The sequence below is a fragment of the Scomber japonicus genome, chromosome 1 (assembly GCF_027409825.1).
Source record: "Scomber japonicus isolate fScoJap1 chromosome 1, fScoJap1.pri, whole genome shotgun sequence".
NCBI lineage: Eukaryota > Metazoa > Chordata > Actinopteri > Scombriformes > Scombridae > Scomber > Scomber japonicus.
In genome coordinates, this window is record NC_070578.1 from 16,213,021 (window position 1) to 16,229,741 (window position 16,721).

Below are 16,721 nucleotides of genomic sequence, written 5' to 3' on the forward strand. Positions count from 1 at the left end.
TTGCACTTAGTTGCACACTGTGATTTTAAAAAGAAAATAAAGCATAGTGACTAGCCATTTGGGAGAAAGAAAGACAAATATAGAACATTACCAATATGTTTCAGTTAAGGTGAAATAAACAAATGACTGAATGAATGAATAAATAATTATGGCTGTTCTCTTTAACTGCTTGAGGTAGAACTCACTGGTTGACTTTGTGGTAGAGTCGTGCAATATCCTGATGGGTCCAGTCTTTCCCCAGTGTGGGGAGGATGTGACCCAGGGTGTCTGACCTACAACACGAAAAAGACAGCACATCAACAATGAAAATGTACTAAAGAACTAATTTCACACATGATGACTGATTTTCAACATACTGCATTTAGTGTATGTATAGGAGTCAAAACAGATCTGTGTGAAGCCTGACATCTACTGGTGAAAAGCTAAAACTGGACTGGCTGGTTTGTGTTGCAGGTGATGTCACTACTAATATATAGACTAATCTCAGAGATAGCAACAGTAACTTTATGCTCTTACCTGGTGATGGTTCCATCTATATCTGAGATAACTATCTTGTCATCCCAGCTCCAAAGGTAGATTGTGCCATGGCAGCGACAGGTACCTTGATACTGTGTTGTTACACTGAACACCACATCGTTAGGACCCTCCTTTAGTTGCAGGCTAGCCTGATTAACACAGATTAACAGAAATGCCAAATGTATAATCCCAATGAAAAAGGAATTTACTATTTCATACAATGTCCTGATGCACTAATAAATGTGAAATAAATGTATTTATTTAAAAAAACAACAGTAAATGTTGACAACTGCTTTTTTAACGTTCGTTTTTGCAGTTTTGGAGAAGTGAAGCTATAAAGCTGCATGTTTCCATTCTTGGTGACCATTTTAAAATATGTAGCTTTGAATGCACCCTTTCTTTCCCCAGGCAGATTAGAGATTGTTAACCTGAGACTTTTTCCAGACCATGTGGCCATGTTTGTTATGTAAGCAGAGATACTGCTTTGCCCACAGTCTTCCATTATCATACAGTACAATGTGCATTATGTAATTGCTCACCATCAGAGACTATCTGTAGGAATTATTCTCATAAAATTCAATAAATACCAGTTGCTCTGATGTGAGGCGAAGAGTCTTCTTATAATAAACGCTGGCAGAACTCATGAGCGCCTCTGACTGGCAGGATCCAGACACCTGATTGGGTGATCTGTGGTCCTCATCACTAGAAGATGACTCATCCTTCATCCTGAAGAATCAAAGACAACCAATTACAAGAATGTAAAAAAACTCTTAAAACTGATGAGAGAAAACTAAAGAAAAAGACTGTCTGAAGTCACCTGCTCACTGGATCCATGGTAAGTGAGGTCTCACCCTGGTCTTCTCCTGCCTCTGTCACTGATTCCTGAAGTGCACAAAGGCCATATGTCACACCTGTCTTAACTGACTGAAGCTAAATGTGATGTTGAGGAACAAATATGGCTCCCAGTCTTTATTACAATGGAGAAGTAAAGACTGATCCATGATGTGCACTTACTGATTTGGAGTCGCTGTTCCTGCTTCTCCATGAGAACCACCAGCGCCCTCCTTTTTTTGGCATCTTCTCCTTCATGATGTTCTCCACTGAGGCCTGGACACAATCATGCATATACAACTCAAAACTGACTGAAAATGTAACTTAAAACTGACAGCAAACCATAAAACATATAATCCCATAAACAAATACAAAAAAACACTGAAAGCACAAATCCAAAATGCAACATAAAATATAACATGGCACATTTTACACCACGCTTAACTCCAGCTAACTGACCAAAATAAAGGCAGTTTAAGATGCAATGGCATGCAAACAAAGAGCAAAGGATGCAATATAAAACCTAAAATGTTGAGTAACCTCTGAAGAATGTGATTGGATGGCACAGAGAAATATGCAAGGAGACACAAGACACAGACAGACAAAGACATGCACTGATGACCAACACCCAAGCAAAGCCAGAAAACATCCTACAGGCTGCGAGGGACTGGAGCCAAACAGACCAGGGAGGCAGTATGAGAAGAGACCGAAAGCAGAAAAAACATAACTCAAACACCAACACTTAGCACACAGAAACATTGGATGGATGGTGGAAGAAAGAAAATATTTAAATAAGAAGGGAAAAGTAAGAAGGGGGATAAAGACATTATGTTAGGTGAACAGTTAGATTTACACAAAGCAATATTTCACTGTGGTATACTCGGATCTGTGCTTCCACATGTGTGTTCCTAAGCAGTTTAAGTTGTCAACACATCACATCAGGGGATCAAACAATGCTTTTTTTTCACCTTGGTCAATGTAAAAAAAATCACATATGATGCAATAACTGAAGTTAATGTTACTTTGTTTGGAAATATTTATGATGGGAGCCAGAAACAAATGTGAACATACATCATCTGGAAGCATTTGGTTGAATTGTCATGAAGCAGTGAGAGGGTGTTGGCAAACGACAAACCAAAGTGAAACATTACATTATGAAGATTAACTGCAAAATGCTGGGAGTGAACAGGAGGAAGTGATGTGCAAGGTTGCAAAACACTATAATACACCAAACAGCCACCTTACAAAATGTAATAATACAGTCAAATTAAAATAATTCAACAATATAAATGAAGCCACTCATTCTGTGCTGCGTATCATTACTCTAAAGGACAACTGTGCTGTAGCTCCATGTTCGCCACTTAAACTGCAAATTAAAATTAATTGTTTCTGACCAAATACATTTAAAAATCCCTCTTTATTTACAGTAATGACCAGAGCTCATGCATGCATAGTTGAAGCTGCAAGCAATAACAGTGGATAATAACAATATTAATAACATAAATCATAAAACAGGATATATGTCCATGTATCACTGTGGTGGTCTTACCTGTGGCAAAGGTTTCTGGTACACCTGCATGGCCAACATGACAGGAGCTGCTGTGCTCCAGTTGTAGTACCTACACCAGATGACAGAGAGCGCTATAAGCACTTTCTTCATCCCAGATATTCATTTGCAAAACACAGCCGACCTTTTTTTTTTTTTTTTAAAAGGGAGGAATTACAATTGCTTTACTGCCGATATTATACAGCTCAGTTTGTCAACAGCAATGATTTAGTTGAAATTAACAGTATTAACTTTAAAATATATTACATTATGAGAAATTTGCATTTTATATGTATTTTGATACAATGAAAACAGAAACTAAGTATGTATGTGTATTACAGTACTGTGGTCAGATATTTAAAAAACAACAACAAAAGGAAGATGATTGTCATACTTCATACACTCATACACTCTTTACTGAATAAAGCAGTTCATACTTGTTTCCTATCTTGACCACCAGGTTTGGATCATCAATGAGAGAAGGGTTTTCAGAGAACTGCTGGAAGGAAACTGCCCTCTCCTGGAACTCCTCTGTTGCATAAAACACACACAGCACAAAGAGTTAAAACTATTACAGATGGATGGTTTAAGAAAAATAGTATTTTGACATTTTTTAAAATGTATAACAGAAGAAGACACAAGACATGTTTGTTTGTTCATACAATTAAAGGCACTCTAAAGTGCTTTGCCCCTATGACATATTGCTTATGTTACCTCTTGTGATCTCCCTGTTGTCAGTGAGCCCTCCGCACAAAGAGATGGCAACATGAGGCAGGTCCCCCATTTGGTCCGACAAACTGTCCACACCACTGTCCATCCCACTGCTGCCCACTGACTGTGGGGACTGATTTGCGCTCCGCACACCCATCATCATCATCATCTCTGAGTCCCCCTTCATTGAGCTACTGCCTCCATCACTGAGGAGAGATAGAAACAAGTACTTTCAGACATTAAGCATAAATGTTTTACTTGCTTTTGTGGTAAATACACAACCAATTAAATCCATGACCAACATTGGAATTTTTTAACTATATAATGAATTACTGTTAGTATTTAAATAAGGCAGGGATTGTTAGTTATAACCATAAATCCCCAAATCAGTCAAAAAGAGTCAGAGGTAATTGTATGTATATGTTTTGTTAGTGTACCTTTTAGGGAAGTAGAGAGCAGCTACTTCAGGCTCCAGCGCTGTAATGTCATCCAGGTATATACCATCAGCACCCAGGTGTTGGCTTCTCTTTTCTAATAAGAGACACATAATTAGTAGGAAAATGAAAGGTTAAATTGAGGCATATGGCTACAGAATAGTTTGAGATGGGGGTGGTCATACCTTTCTTCTTAGATGGTGAATCAGTTCTTCTGATGGGACTTCCTCTACTCCCACCTTCATCCAAATGATCAGTGATAATCCTGGGTGTCACTGAGCAGGCTGTTAAACCTTCCATCTCTGCACATGACGCTCCGACACTTTCTACCTCTGTGACTATTGGAAAAAGAAAAAAGAAAAAAGAATGGTTATATTTAGGTTATTTCGCCATGTGCAATTCAACAATCAGTGAATATACCACTTAAAACTGGTCTATCCTTTCAAAAAAACAAAAAACAAAACGTCACATTTGAGTCATGCAGAACCCATAAGCCTGACAGGGCGATGTTGACGTCACCTCAGCTGTTTACGACCTGCCAACAACTTCATCTGTGACTCAGAGACCATAATCCTACAATAACTCCCTTCTTTAGCTGGTATTTGTCAACAGCAGTACAAATGGTTGAGCATCCTTAAAAGCATTTGTAGCTGATGATTTTCCAGAAGGCCAAGATGGAAATTTATGTGAGACAGCAAGATGTGTTCCATGCTATAACTCCTTTCAGAAGAGATGTATCTACTCAAAACACATTTTATATATTGGATATCAGACATGTAGTTGAGACTTATGTAGTATCTACATCTTATAATAGAAGAATACAACCCTTAGCAACCATTTACAGTAACCTCCAAAAAATTACATTGCTCACCTCCAGCCCTGTCCATAGTCTGAGTAGTTAGTTCAACCATGGCTTCAATCTGGCTCTCTTCAGCATCCTTGCCCTCGCTGTGAGCAGTAGTCTCCTCTGACTGGGGTATGTAGAGAGTGAGGGAGGGGGGTCCAGAGTCATTGATGGCTCTGAAGTGAGTGCTGGATGACACTGGGATGGAGACTGTTGTGGCGGGGTCCTGCTTCTGGTGGGCGGTCAGGAAAGATGGCTGCAAGAAAGACAGAGAAGCAATGTTGAATCTCTTTCCTTCTCTTAAACTTTGCTTCCTTCACTCCCTCCTTCTCAACATTTTCTGCAGTGCGTGTGTATGTGTGTATGTGTGTGTGTGTGTGTGTGTGTGTGTGTGTGTGTGTGTGTTTAAATACCTGGGCAGCCTGTGGAAGTTCCCCCCAAGTCCACAGTATCTCTGGGTTGTTTTTACTCTGATTGGCTAGCTCAGAATCACTCTTCGGTGTTGATGACCGTGAATCATCAAGGCTGCTGGGAAAGTAACACATTTATTTAAATCAGTTTGTATCTTTTACGTACAGTATTTAATAAACTTCGAAATATTAGAATACAATAAAGCAGAAAATCCAAATTAAAAAAATCCTTTGTGCTTTTCCTTTCTCAGGACATTATTTCTATCAGCATTCAGGGAGAATAAAATTGAAGGTGATACCTAACATGGGAAGAGAAGTGAGAGATCTGCTGAGGACAAGAGATGGACAGACCACAGGACGGGAGGATGGAGAGAGTCTCCTTGATCACATTACTACAGGAAGAAGACACAGAAAGACAGAAAAACAGTACAGGGAGACAGAGACAGAGAATCATGATTATTTTCTTCTCCTTGCGAGGAAAGAATTAAAAAAAAAATTGGTACAATATGAACAGAATAATAAAGAACTGAAATGATACAGACAGTTAAATAAGACAGGAATTAGTGTATCATTGTGTGTGTGTGTGTGTGTGTGTGTGTGTGTGTGTGTGTGTGTGTGTGTGTTTTGCGAACAAACAATACCTCTGTGAACGGCTCCAATCAGTGCTGGGGTGTGTATTAGCTGTAGACTCCTGATCACCATACGCAGGTCTGATACTAACACACACAGGTATGAGACATGTCAGTCATACACACACACACATTTATTTGACAATCTCTGCATACACACCTTAGAGATTCACAGCCACAGTGCCACAGCCAAATAATAAACTAGTTTAAGTCACTGTTTTCTCTCATCCTTACTTTGAATTTCACACACAATCAATACAATACAATATCATGAGAGCTTTGCAGCCTGCCTAACCACATGTCATTATATAACCTATAAGATTTGCTCATTACGTTGTAGAGCATGAAGCATGACATGAGGCAGACACACATTCTTTCATGTCATAAATGGTTTCAGGAATTTTCCCATCCCACCATGTGGTAAACTTTCTAAAAAAGCCTGGATTCCCTGCAGTAAGGAAGGCACTGTGAGCCATTTTTTCAAAGAGACAAAGTACACTGTGGGAACAGGACAAGTCCCTGGAACTCGTCCAAGAAACAGAGTTGGTTTTCAAGGGGCTCCACACACATAAACACAAAAACACGCACACACCTGCAGATTTGCACACTAATTCTGTTTAAAGCATTTCATTTGATCAATTAAAATGATTTTACTGAAAACTTGTTACATGTACAGGAAAATAGATTCAAATGACAACACTTATCTCTTAATTCTAGTTACAAAACAAACCCTAAAAATTGACATTTTCCGATGTGAGGATCAACAGCATGTCCTCACTTTCAAGGGATTTTTTATAGTCCACTTATTCACATGGTGCCCTTTTTAAACAGCTGGAACAACCACTTACACACTAATTCATGAAAAACAAATGCAGTCTCTCCCCTTAACGCAATTAGAGTTATTGGCAGTAGGTCCTCACTCACAGACAACATTATGACTGCTGATGAAGGTTGTTTACCATAGTAAAAGAACAGACAGACTTGCTTTTAATAATCTTTCTCTTTTTCACTCATTCGCAATCTATCCATCTACAACATACATACACACACACACCCAATAAAATGACATGTAAAGAGGGTCTCTTCTGTTACACTAGCTGACAGCAAAGAGGAACTTTTGCTCTTTCTGTCATATCTGAAAGTGTGAACTGTTCAAACTGAAACACACACATTTCTTATGTACACACTCACTCACCCGCCACCGTCCCCCTCTTTGTCCTCATCTGAGCTCAAGTCGATGGTAAACATGTCCTCATCCTCTGAGAACTCCTCCCCACTCTCCTCTCTCCTCCCTCCTCCTCCTCCCTCTGGCCGTGCCTTCCTTCTCCTTTTCCTCCTCTTTTTGGTCATCCCTACATCACTTTGCTGCAGCCCAAGGCTCTGAACAGGTAGTGAGGCACAGGGGATGGTGTCTACACAAGAGAGTAGCATGAAGGCAGGTGAAAAACAACGCACACATTTTCAGGCAAAAACGTCTTTTTTCAACAAGCCTACCATGATGACGAGAACTGCCCCTGCCCAGTTGGGACTCCATTAACTCCACCCCCGTGGACATGATGGGTGATGTCGCCAGGTAGGATGGAACCACTTCCTGTCAGAAGAGGGAGTGACGTGACCATATGAGGTTATGTTCAAAAGACTTCATGATGTCATAATAAATCATTAAAAGCTAAAAGTAAAATTGATCAAAACAGTGGATTTCTGATGAGAAAGTAGAAGAAATCCATCTTAATTCTGGACACAGAACGAAATTATCACATTACTGTCATATGGGAAAACTAATGTAGGGTGATGAGGTGTGGCATCCTCTCATCTAAGTCATCAAAACTAAGTCTTCATGAAGTTGTAATCCTAAAGTCCTTGTTTGCTTACATAGAACAAGAGTCCATAGTCATGCTTAGCAGCTCTGTGAGACTGCACAGTACTTACTGTTTTTAGCTAAATGCTAATCTTGGCATGCTAACACGTTCACATTTACAAGGCACAGAGATATTGGCTCCCTGCAGCTTTTACAATTGAATTTAAGATCCTTTTATTGTTTTACAAAGCTTTAAATGGCCTAGGTCCAACATGTTTAACCAAACTTTTAAATCCATATATTCCTGCACAAGCCCTTAAGTCCTTAAATACCCAGCTGCTCTGCTCTGCACACTTATTAAAATATTGGAGATACAGCCTTTTGCACCATCTGTGCCCCTAAACTATGCAACAGCCAACCAGCAGACATCAAACAGGCAACCCCAGTCATGTCCTTTAAAAAACAGCTTAAGACGTATCTCTTTTAATTAATGCATCTGTTTTCAGCATTTTAATTGTTTTTTTTAATTAATAATAACGTTTTTAGCTCTTTTTTATTATTATGAAATTCTGTATTGTTTTGTTTAATTTTTATGTTTTATGTGAAGCACCTGTAATTACTTAAACTGTATGATTTGTGCCATACACATTTTTAATGATCTGTATGATGTTGACAGTGTTCCAGCGATTTTATAATAAGCTACATCGTAAATCCTTGATAAATATTATTGGCGCTAGATGAAAAGTTATATGGTATCACCAAAGACAGTGGGACTCAGTATGGTTGACCAACCAACCAACCAACGCCACCCTAAGGGTCACGTTGCAAATGTGGCCAAAAACATGATATGCACAATACATGTAATACCTCATTGACCATTGTGTACAGACCACTGCAAGAGTGTAATTTTGAATTACTGATTGATGAGGCAGAGATGTTTTTAGTTTTTTTCATGCAGTTCCACATAATCTGGTGGGAATATAGGTTTGAGCTCAGATTAACAAAATCACACAGATTTGCTCACCAGTCTCTCATCAGTGACTATGCCAGAAAGAGATACAGAGAGACACATTGGGAAGAACATAGAAACAGAGGGAGAGAGAGAGAGCAAGAGAGAGAGAGAGAGAGCGAGAGAGAGAGAGAGAGTCCAATAGAGATTATCCAAACAGTCCAGACTGACACATGCCTTGCAGAGCACATGTCATAACACAGTCCAACACAGCCTGATTGATTCAGATGGGAGAGAAATAGTGACAGTGCTCAGCATGTGAATTATGCCAGGACACAGTTCATCTATTTACAGCTCTAGATTTACTGGGAAAATCCACCTAAAAACACTTTAAAACGCTCATTTAAAATATTTTGAATGTCTCATTGTATATCTGTAAACAAAACTATATCGCTTAACGCTAGACGTGATCTGCTTTAGAACAAATAACATTCTCTGCACAAAACTGAATCTATATTTGACATAAGGGAATTCTGTTTTCACACATACTATCTTTAAAACAAATCTTCTCCATCCACACAACAGAACAGCGATACAGGATTTGTTTAGGGTATATACTGCAAAAACTTGGCATGATATAATGACTGAGATTATTGCAAAACATTGGTTGGACTGAAAGGAAAGAATGAGATAAAACATGATCAAACAATTACACATATTTTTTAGGATTTCATCTGCGAGGCACTTTAAGATAACCACATCAAGATAAACACTACACGGTATTTTTCACCTAAGGTATTCACAAGTTCCAGATGTTCTAGCCTGAAGATTAATGTGGAACATTTGGTTAATAGTTCACGTGCGGAATCTATTTGCAGACACCAAGTCCCAACAAATCTATAAATTCAGCTTTACACCCTGATGAACAGAGAGGGGGGGAATAAGAGGTGGTTGAGTTGGCTGGGTATACTGTTGTTGATCATTTTTAGTTCAGTTGGGTAAGACAATACATTAAAACCATGTATAAAACCATCCAGAAACACGTGGAACATTTGAAATTGAAATTGAAACAACGCATAGATTTTCAATCTTTTGTCAATCTACAGTATGTGTTGCTTGCATTTCTGGAAGCCAGTAAATTTGTGTCATATTTGTCCTCCGTCTCTTTCACTGTCTGTGTTTGTCTGACCGGCTCAATCTGTCTTCCAGTCTGTTTGGACAGAACACAGATGAGTATCAGCCACTGATACGTGTGCAAGCGTTTTAAAGAGAAGGTGAATACGGTAGACCTATAAATAGTCCTCTGGTGGTTTTCCACTCTGCAGAAGGCGAGTTATGTTAAGGCAAGGATTTGGCACATGGCCCAAACTATGTTACAGACATAGTCAAGCAGAAATTTCAAATGATTAAGTGTTTGTTTGAATTTGAAAAAGACAGGCATTATAGAATTCTTGCATGACTGATTTTAAAAACATCAATTGTGCCAACTGACAGACTGACTGTTTGAGAAGACCTTGTAATCTTCAATAGAAATGGTAAATTATAAAAGCAGAATTAGACCAATAATCCTTCAGATTAGGAATTAGATCATTACAGATTATGATTTTTTTTTATTCCTGAATGTGAAACACAGCCAGCTCTTATCAAACTCACCATTTATCCTCGTTTCCTACAGAGGAGTGCTCTTTCTATACCTCTCCCTCTCCCTCACCCCTCATCCCCACTCCTCTGGTTTCCAAGAAAGACTTGCCTATCACTTCTCAGAATCAGGTAGAAAAACAACAGGAAACATTCCTATGACAGCTTGATTTCTAAAAAGTGTGCATTTGTGCAGCATTTCACCATAAAAAGATCTAGAAGGGCTATGAAAAGCTACTGTATTATTGTATATATGGTGTTGAACAGTGACTTAAATTCCATATAATAAAAGTCTGACAGATAACAGCTCAGCAGGCAGGAGTGTGGCTAAATGCTGTAACATAGATTGGATGTTTGCTATGTAGTTGTTTTCAATCCTGTCTGTTAAGACAAAATTAGCACACTATAAACGTTCACAATGTCATCACATGGTCATGTGATTTCAGTATGGAGCACGGCAATGATTTATAACAGTTATGTTGGGAGCTTTACACGGCACTCTTTCTTTCTACAGTATCATATCTCATGGTATATACAGCAACAACCATGAAGGATGCTTTCATGGTGCTGTAAGTGCAGACATTTTTAGTTAGTGCAGCCCCTACTGAAGACTGAAACCTGGACTCCTGTGCTGTTATGATGACACCAGTACTGCATGTCACATGCACGTGAATAAAAAAGGAGATGAGATTGCTTTAGAACACATAGCCAATAATAACCTGCTACTGAGTAGTAACTAATTGGCAATGTATATGGTGTGTGTGTGTGTGTGTGTTCTCTGCGTATGTCTTCTACTTGTCCTGTTGGTTTATTTCCAGGAAACTAAACTCGTGCAGGCCAACAGGATGCCACAAGAGGACAGAAGCTCTTGTTCCTGTTTGTTGTCCAGATTGTATTTCAGCTGACATGCTAATCTTTTTATTGCTTTTGTACAGCGTCTCATATCAGAAGATTATTTTGTCGTTTCAGATAGATAGATTTCATTTGTTCATATATAACCATCCGGATGCCCTGATCTCTTTCCCCCTATTCTCACACACAATCTGTGTTAACTTCTTCACTGCTGTGTGGTTGTACTTCTCTGTGTATTTGTTTCTGTTCTTTCTGTTTTTTCCCCGTTCTCTTAATATATAAAATAACTTTTATGTAAACTGTACTCTCTGTACTGCCTGGAATCATCTACAACTAGACATAAAATGTTGGTGTATTTTTTGGTGCTCTCTGAATTGGTCTTAGTTATTTTTGTGGTTATAAACAGCTGGTTTGTTTGTAGTTTGTTTGGCCATTTATATTGTTTTTATATATCTTTTAAATGACTTTTAGTGTTTGCCTGTAACTCAGTGTTAATGCTGCCTCTTTTAGCCAGGACACTTCAATTAGGATTTTCTGATCAAATAAAGGTTGCATACGATTTTAAAAATATATATTTTACACTTAGTGTTGACAGATTGTTTTGAGGGTGAGAGCAAGACATTCTTCCAGTAGCAGCTGTCCAACAGAAAACAGTCTCATGTTGCATTTCAGACTAAAGGAGAGGAGGGGCACAATTCTGCCTTATTCTGAGCTTGTCTGTGCAGGAAAACAAGCAATCTAAGCTAATCTAAGAGATGTCCTTCATGCCACTAGGTTATGTTCTGTCCATATGTATGTGCATGTTTACTGACTCAGTGTCAGTCATTACTCACCAGTGTGTTCTCAGTCTCTTTAACAAAGAAGGCCTCCCCATTCTCTCCCAGTTTCATATGCAAGCTCACTGGCTCTCCATTGATCTCTATGTCCACCTGCAGGACAGAATGTAATATTTGTTAAACCTCACAAACACTAAACAACCTCCAATTGTGGATTTTGTAGTAGCAGTGGAGGTTATATGTGTGATCTGTCTACTTTAACATATTGACAGGATACTCAAAGCAAGAACTTACCACTTTCTCACGGGACCGCAGTACGCCCATCTTGCCGAAGCGGACATGGAAGGGGGAGCATTTAAGGGAGCCATCAGGCTGCCGGACCACGATGACATCTATACATCCAGACAGCGTTGCAGGGTTGAGGCCTCTATACAGCTCCTTGACCTGCACAAAAACCTGGCCCGCCAACTGACCCACATAGTTCATGGTCTGTAACTGAAGACAGAAAGCGAAGGAGAGACAGGGAAGGTGAGACAGAGAAGGAGATGGTTTTCATTGATTTCTTTTCTTTTTTGTCCTTTAAATAAAGGTTTCAATTATATTTCAAGCCTGCAGTGGCAGACCAAATGACTGTTAATGGACCTATTAACTGTCACGGGGATCAAACTCTGCCACATTACATAATATACATTATTGATGTGCTGATTCCAATTACTGCCCACACACACCAGACAACCACACAATTGTTAGGCAGGTTGCTAACATAACATTGAAACAAAGAGATGCCCATACCCTATTGTTAATTCTTGGATGGATGTGAAAACATACTGCTTTCCCTTTTTTTCCTCTGCTGAAAACACAAATCACGACAGAAACTCAAAATTGCCTTTTCCTCTTTGTAATGCAAATATGCTCCGTTAGGGAGGAGATTAATCATGTGGTGCTGTGCCAGTCTCTCTGACCCACACAGATTCTAATGCTCTCTGTCTCGAATGCCAAACATGGCCCTGGAGAGACATGCTGACAGGGAAATGCATTCACTGGACTGAGAGATGGTGGCTGTTGAGTCGGCGAGGCAGAAAGCGAGACAGAGAGAGAATCAAGAAAATATTAGAGATTAAGGTGGATAGAGAGAGGATGAGAAAAAAGACAGAAATAAAGTTGGGAAGAGAGGCAAAACAAGAGGATGAAAGGAATACAGGGAGAGGATTAGAGAAAGTAAACATGTACAGGAAGATTTTACAGGAAAGGAAGAGGAAAAGTAAGAAAATATAAAATGTGAAGGCGAGAATGGGAGATATTTGAAAAACAGTATAGTGGAATGAGAAGTTTATAAAATGATAAAAGAAGAGTAGAAAGCAGAGTGGCTTTTTAAAAGAGGGGAAAGAAAATGAAGCATACACATACAAAGTGTGTGATATCATGATCTTATCTCTATAACAAACTGTCCCCTAGACTCCCCACCTGCCACCTACCAGTGCTGACTCAGATACTGGCATCCTCTATCTCTCTGTCTCCCTTACACAAGCACACATGATTACAGCGTGCAGATGGCTCCATATTTTGGCAGACGATGTGTGGACATTGTAATGACGAGGAGGATTTGTTAAAAACCATCAATTACTGATGAGCACTGATTGTGGCTCTTCTGCTCTAATGACCCAGCATTCGATTATACTGTTGTACACAAGACCCACCTGAGACGAGACTCTCATTACAGGCTTATTCTGAGCAGCTGGCCACAACTACAACACACACTACTTACAAATGTTATTAAGGCATGAATACACCCTGTTTGAATCATTGACAAAATCAGAGACAGGAGCAGAGGTGCAAAACCAGGTTACCTCTGGGTAACTGGGACCATTCACACACACACACACACACACACACACACAAAACAAAGTCTTGCCCACTCCTCCAGGACATCATCAACCAATCACAGCACATCCCCATTATGTAATCACCAATCACGAGACAACTCATAGGGTCATTCAGTGTCATTCTTTCCTCTTGTTTAGTGGTTTTAGCCCAGCCAGGAAGAAACAACTACACACTGAAGGCACCAACTGACTCTTGTTATTTTGAATCAAGTGGGCAAGAACACTCACCCTGTGCTACATCCACAGTAGCCTATATAAAATAAAAACCCAGAGAGCCTCTTTATTAAAAGTTACTGGATATGACTTCAGTGTAGTGCTAACACTCACCATAGCAGTGAGGAACAGAGAGGAAAAAACAACAGAGAGGTGACACAGAGGTTGAAGGATTTACAGACAGATGATGATGTATTAATTATTAAGGATTATCCAATTAAATCAATTTAATGTGACTGGAGCAGCAGGCTGACGCGCCAGGCTTCCACTTAAAAAGCAATAAAAAAAAACCCTACAGAAATCATTAGCATATATTTTTTATATTGCACACAAGAATTGAGATAGTAAATATGATCTCCTATAAGAAGACAGCACACAGAAGATATGAAACAGGATGCAGTTGAAAAACAGTCCACATAAATAAAATAGGCTTAGTAAACCCGAGGTAATAATAATAGTATCGTGTGGTATAGTCATGTGTGGCCTGTGAGGCGACATGTAAACATCTGTACACGGGGTGAGGCTCTGCAGTCTGCAGCGCTGCTATGCCTCATTCAAACAGCGGAGCCTTGCAACACGCACAGCAAACACCACATATGATTATAAAGCATTCGGTAAAACATATGCAAGCTATATTGATATTTCAGAATTTCAGCATTCCTTTAAAGTAGGTTACTATGCAGCCAAGCAAATGCTACTTACATTATATTATTATTATTATTGGCGTCGCTTCTTGCTTTAGGACCTTTCCGCCATCCGAGTTTCCACTAAACGTCCTACAGCTGCTGTTCTGTTCCGTTTATGTGTCTCAAATCAAACATAGTCGGTAATCTCTTTACTCTCTCCTGGCATCTGATCTTGGATTTCGCTGCTCAAGACTGCTTCTGCTATTTAAACCGCAGTTAAATTATTCCTCCCACCTCCACTGGGCTGAAAGTACAGCGCCTCTCGGTAGGCTGAGCCAGGGCTGACGTCTCACTCACGCACACACGCTCGCGCTTCCCTCTTACACTCAGGACCAGTTTAAGACTTTATGGGGCTCGAAGCATGATTTTATTTGGGCGACCTTCACCGTCTAAGTACAGCCCATACTATTGATTTTGGTCAAAGCTTAATCACTCTCACACACTCATTATCAGTTTTAGGCTACTAGTTGAAGATATGTACCAATGCCACCCTGGCCTCACAACAGTGGTCTGGTGTTCATTTGCACTTTAATTTTTGAAGTGATGCAGTAGTAAGTGGCATACTAAAGGTAGTGTACTGAAAGGTAACAAAATAAACCAGCAGATAATACATTTACTGTAAACTGTTTACTGACAATATTAAATATATTAAATGAATATTTAAATCATTACAAAAGAGGAACCTGTAAGTAACAAGATAATATTAATGGCTCAAGAATAAAATATTAAGCTGACTAATTATTTTTTGAAAACTTTGTGCACATGTGCAAAAGCTTCAGAGATAAGGAGAGAAATTAAACAACAAAACAAACAACTTTAAGGCCCCAATCAGACAGAATTAAGTCTCAAAAACCAAATGCAGATTTTAGGATTACATTTCTTCCTGTGTACAAGAGAGAGAACAGCAACAGTAAACATATTGCTTTTCTCACATGTGTGTATATGTATGTGTATATGTAGGTATATGTATGTGGGTATGTACATATTATTATCATTATTCTTTATTTATTTTCCTTATTGCTGAGATTGTTGGGGGATGTTTCTATGTTGTGTTTGTTGTCATCTTGGAAAAATTAATAATCCGGACATTGAATATATATATATATATATATTAAAAAAAGATCAAGTCTCCATTTAACCATTGTCTCGCTATCTAGTTGACTATATGTCACTATGAAGAAAGTAATACATTGAACTATAGTCATTGAAATTCAGTTGAGGCAATGGTTTTATGGAATCTAGACTTCAAAAAGAATTCTCATAATGGGTACAATATAGTGGTCAGTGGTTTTCAGATGTTTTGACCATGAACCTGTGAAATACAACAACAAAAAAACAGATTGCTGTTCTTCTTCTAAAGAAGTAGAGGTCTAATATGCAGAGCAGAGGAGACAAGAATAGTGCTGGCATTCAGGCTGCTCAGAGGCATCATACTGCAATACCCTGAGTGTCTCAGTTGTCAAAATGCAAATTTACACACCTCCCCTGACACATTGAGGCCGGACCATGACATTTTTGGCAAGTCAATTATTCTTAGTTTGTTTTCATTCCAGAATGTTGTGATGTGCTTCACTAAAAGATCATAGTGCTTTGTTTGGAATAAAATGTAACATAATGTTCTGCAAATGGCAGACTTGTTGAACTGTTCATGCATAAAGCTACGGACTGTATATCAAGAACCCAACAACTGCTAGGTGTGTCTATATTCATGGAATAATGTTTCTTCCAGATGTTTCCAGGTCATCTACAACAATATGAGGGTATGTTTCAAAACTTCTAGGTTTAATTTTTTTTTTGCCTACAATAATGTGAAATGTTAATATATCAGACATTTTACTTTACATATGTTGACAGTCACTGATAAAACGTTATACAAATTGTTATGTATGTACATATATATACTGAATGTGTTTTTCATTTCACTTGGTTAGGAGTGCAGTTGCTTCATTGTGCTGACAGGATAGTAATTAATTGAGACAGTGGAATGCCTTAGGGAAAGGTACAG

General features: G+C 38.9%; 1 protein-coding gene across 3 annotated transcripts in view; it reads right to left on the bottom strand.

Moving 5' to 3' along the window:
* lpin1a (lipin 1a) overlaps positions 1 to 16,721 on the bottom strand; it is a 77,582-nt gene that overhangs the window by 1,691 nt on the left and 59,170 nt on the right. The window contains exons 2-20 of one of the 3 annotated variants that reach the window (XM_053315880.1): positions 14,733 to 14,863; positions 12,229 to 12,429; positions 11,992 to 12,087; positions 7,416 to 7,512; positions 7,117 to 7,333; positions 5,934 to 6,008; positions 5,592 to 5,684; positions 5,296 to 5,410; positions 4,910 to 5,138; positions 4,224 to 4,376; positions 4,042 to 4,135; positions 3,608 to 3,810; positions 3,331 to 3,424; positions 2,897 to 2,966; positions 1,531 to 1,623; positions 1,334 to 1,398; positions 1,104 to 1,242; positions 517 to 665; positions 186 to 272 (exon numbers count right to left, since the gene is read on the bottom strand). In XM_053315880.1, the coding sequence (XP_053171855.1) occupies positions 186 to 272; positions 517 to 665; positions 1,104 to 1,242; positions 1,334 to 1,398; positions 1,531 to 1,623; positions 2,897 to 2,966; positions 3,331 to 3,424; positions 3,608 to 3,810; positions 4,042 to 4,135; positions 4,224 to 4,376; positions 4,910 to 5,138; positions 5,296 to 5,410; positions 5,592 to 5,684; positions 5,934 to 6,008; positions 7,117 to 7,333; positions 7,416 to 7,512; positions 11,992 to 12,087; positions 12,229 to 12,420 (2,261 nt within the window). In that variant the 5' untranslated portion in view covers positions 12,421 to 12,429; positions 14,733 to 14,863. Of the gene's footprint in view, positions 1 to 185; positions 273 to 516; positions 666 to 1,103; positions 1,243 to 1,333; positions 1,399 to 1,530; positions 1,624 to 2,896; positions 2,967 to 3,330; positions 3,425 to 3,607; positions 3,811 to 4,041; positions 4,136 to 4,223; positions 4,377 to 4,909; positions 5,139 to 5,295; positions 5,411 to 5,591; positions 5,685 to 5,933; positions 6,009 to 7,116; positions 7,334 to 7,415; positions 7,513 to 11,991; positions 12,088 to 12,228; positions 12,430 to 14,732; positions 15,037 to 16,721 lie in introns of those variants that run through there. The other 2 variants (XM_053315888.1, XM_053315896.1) reach the window with 2 other exon arrangements.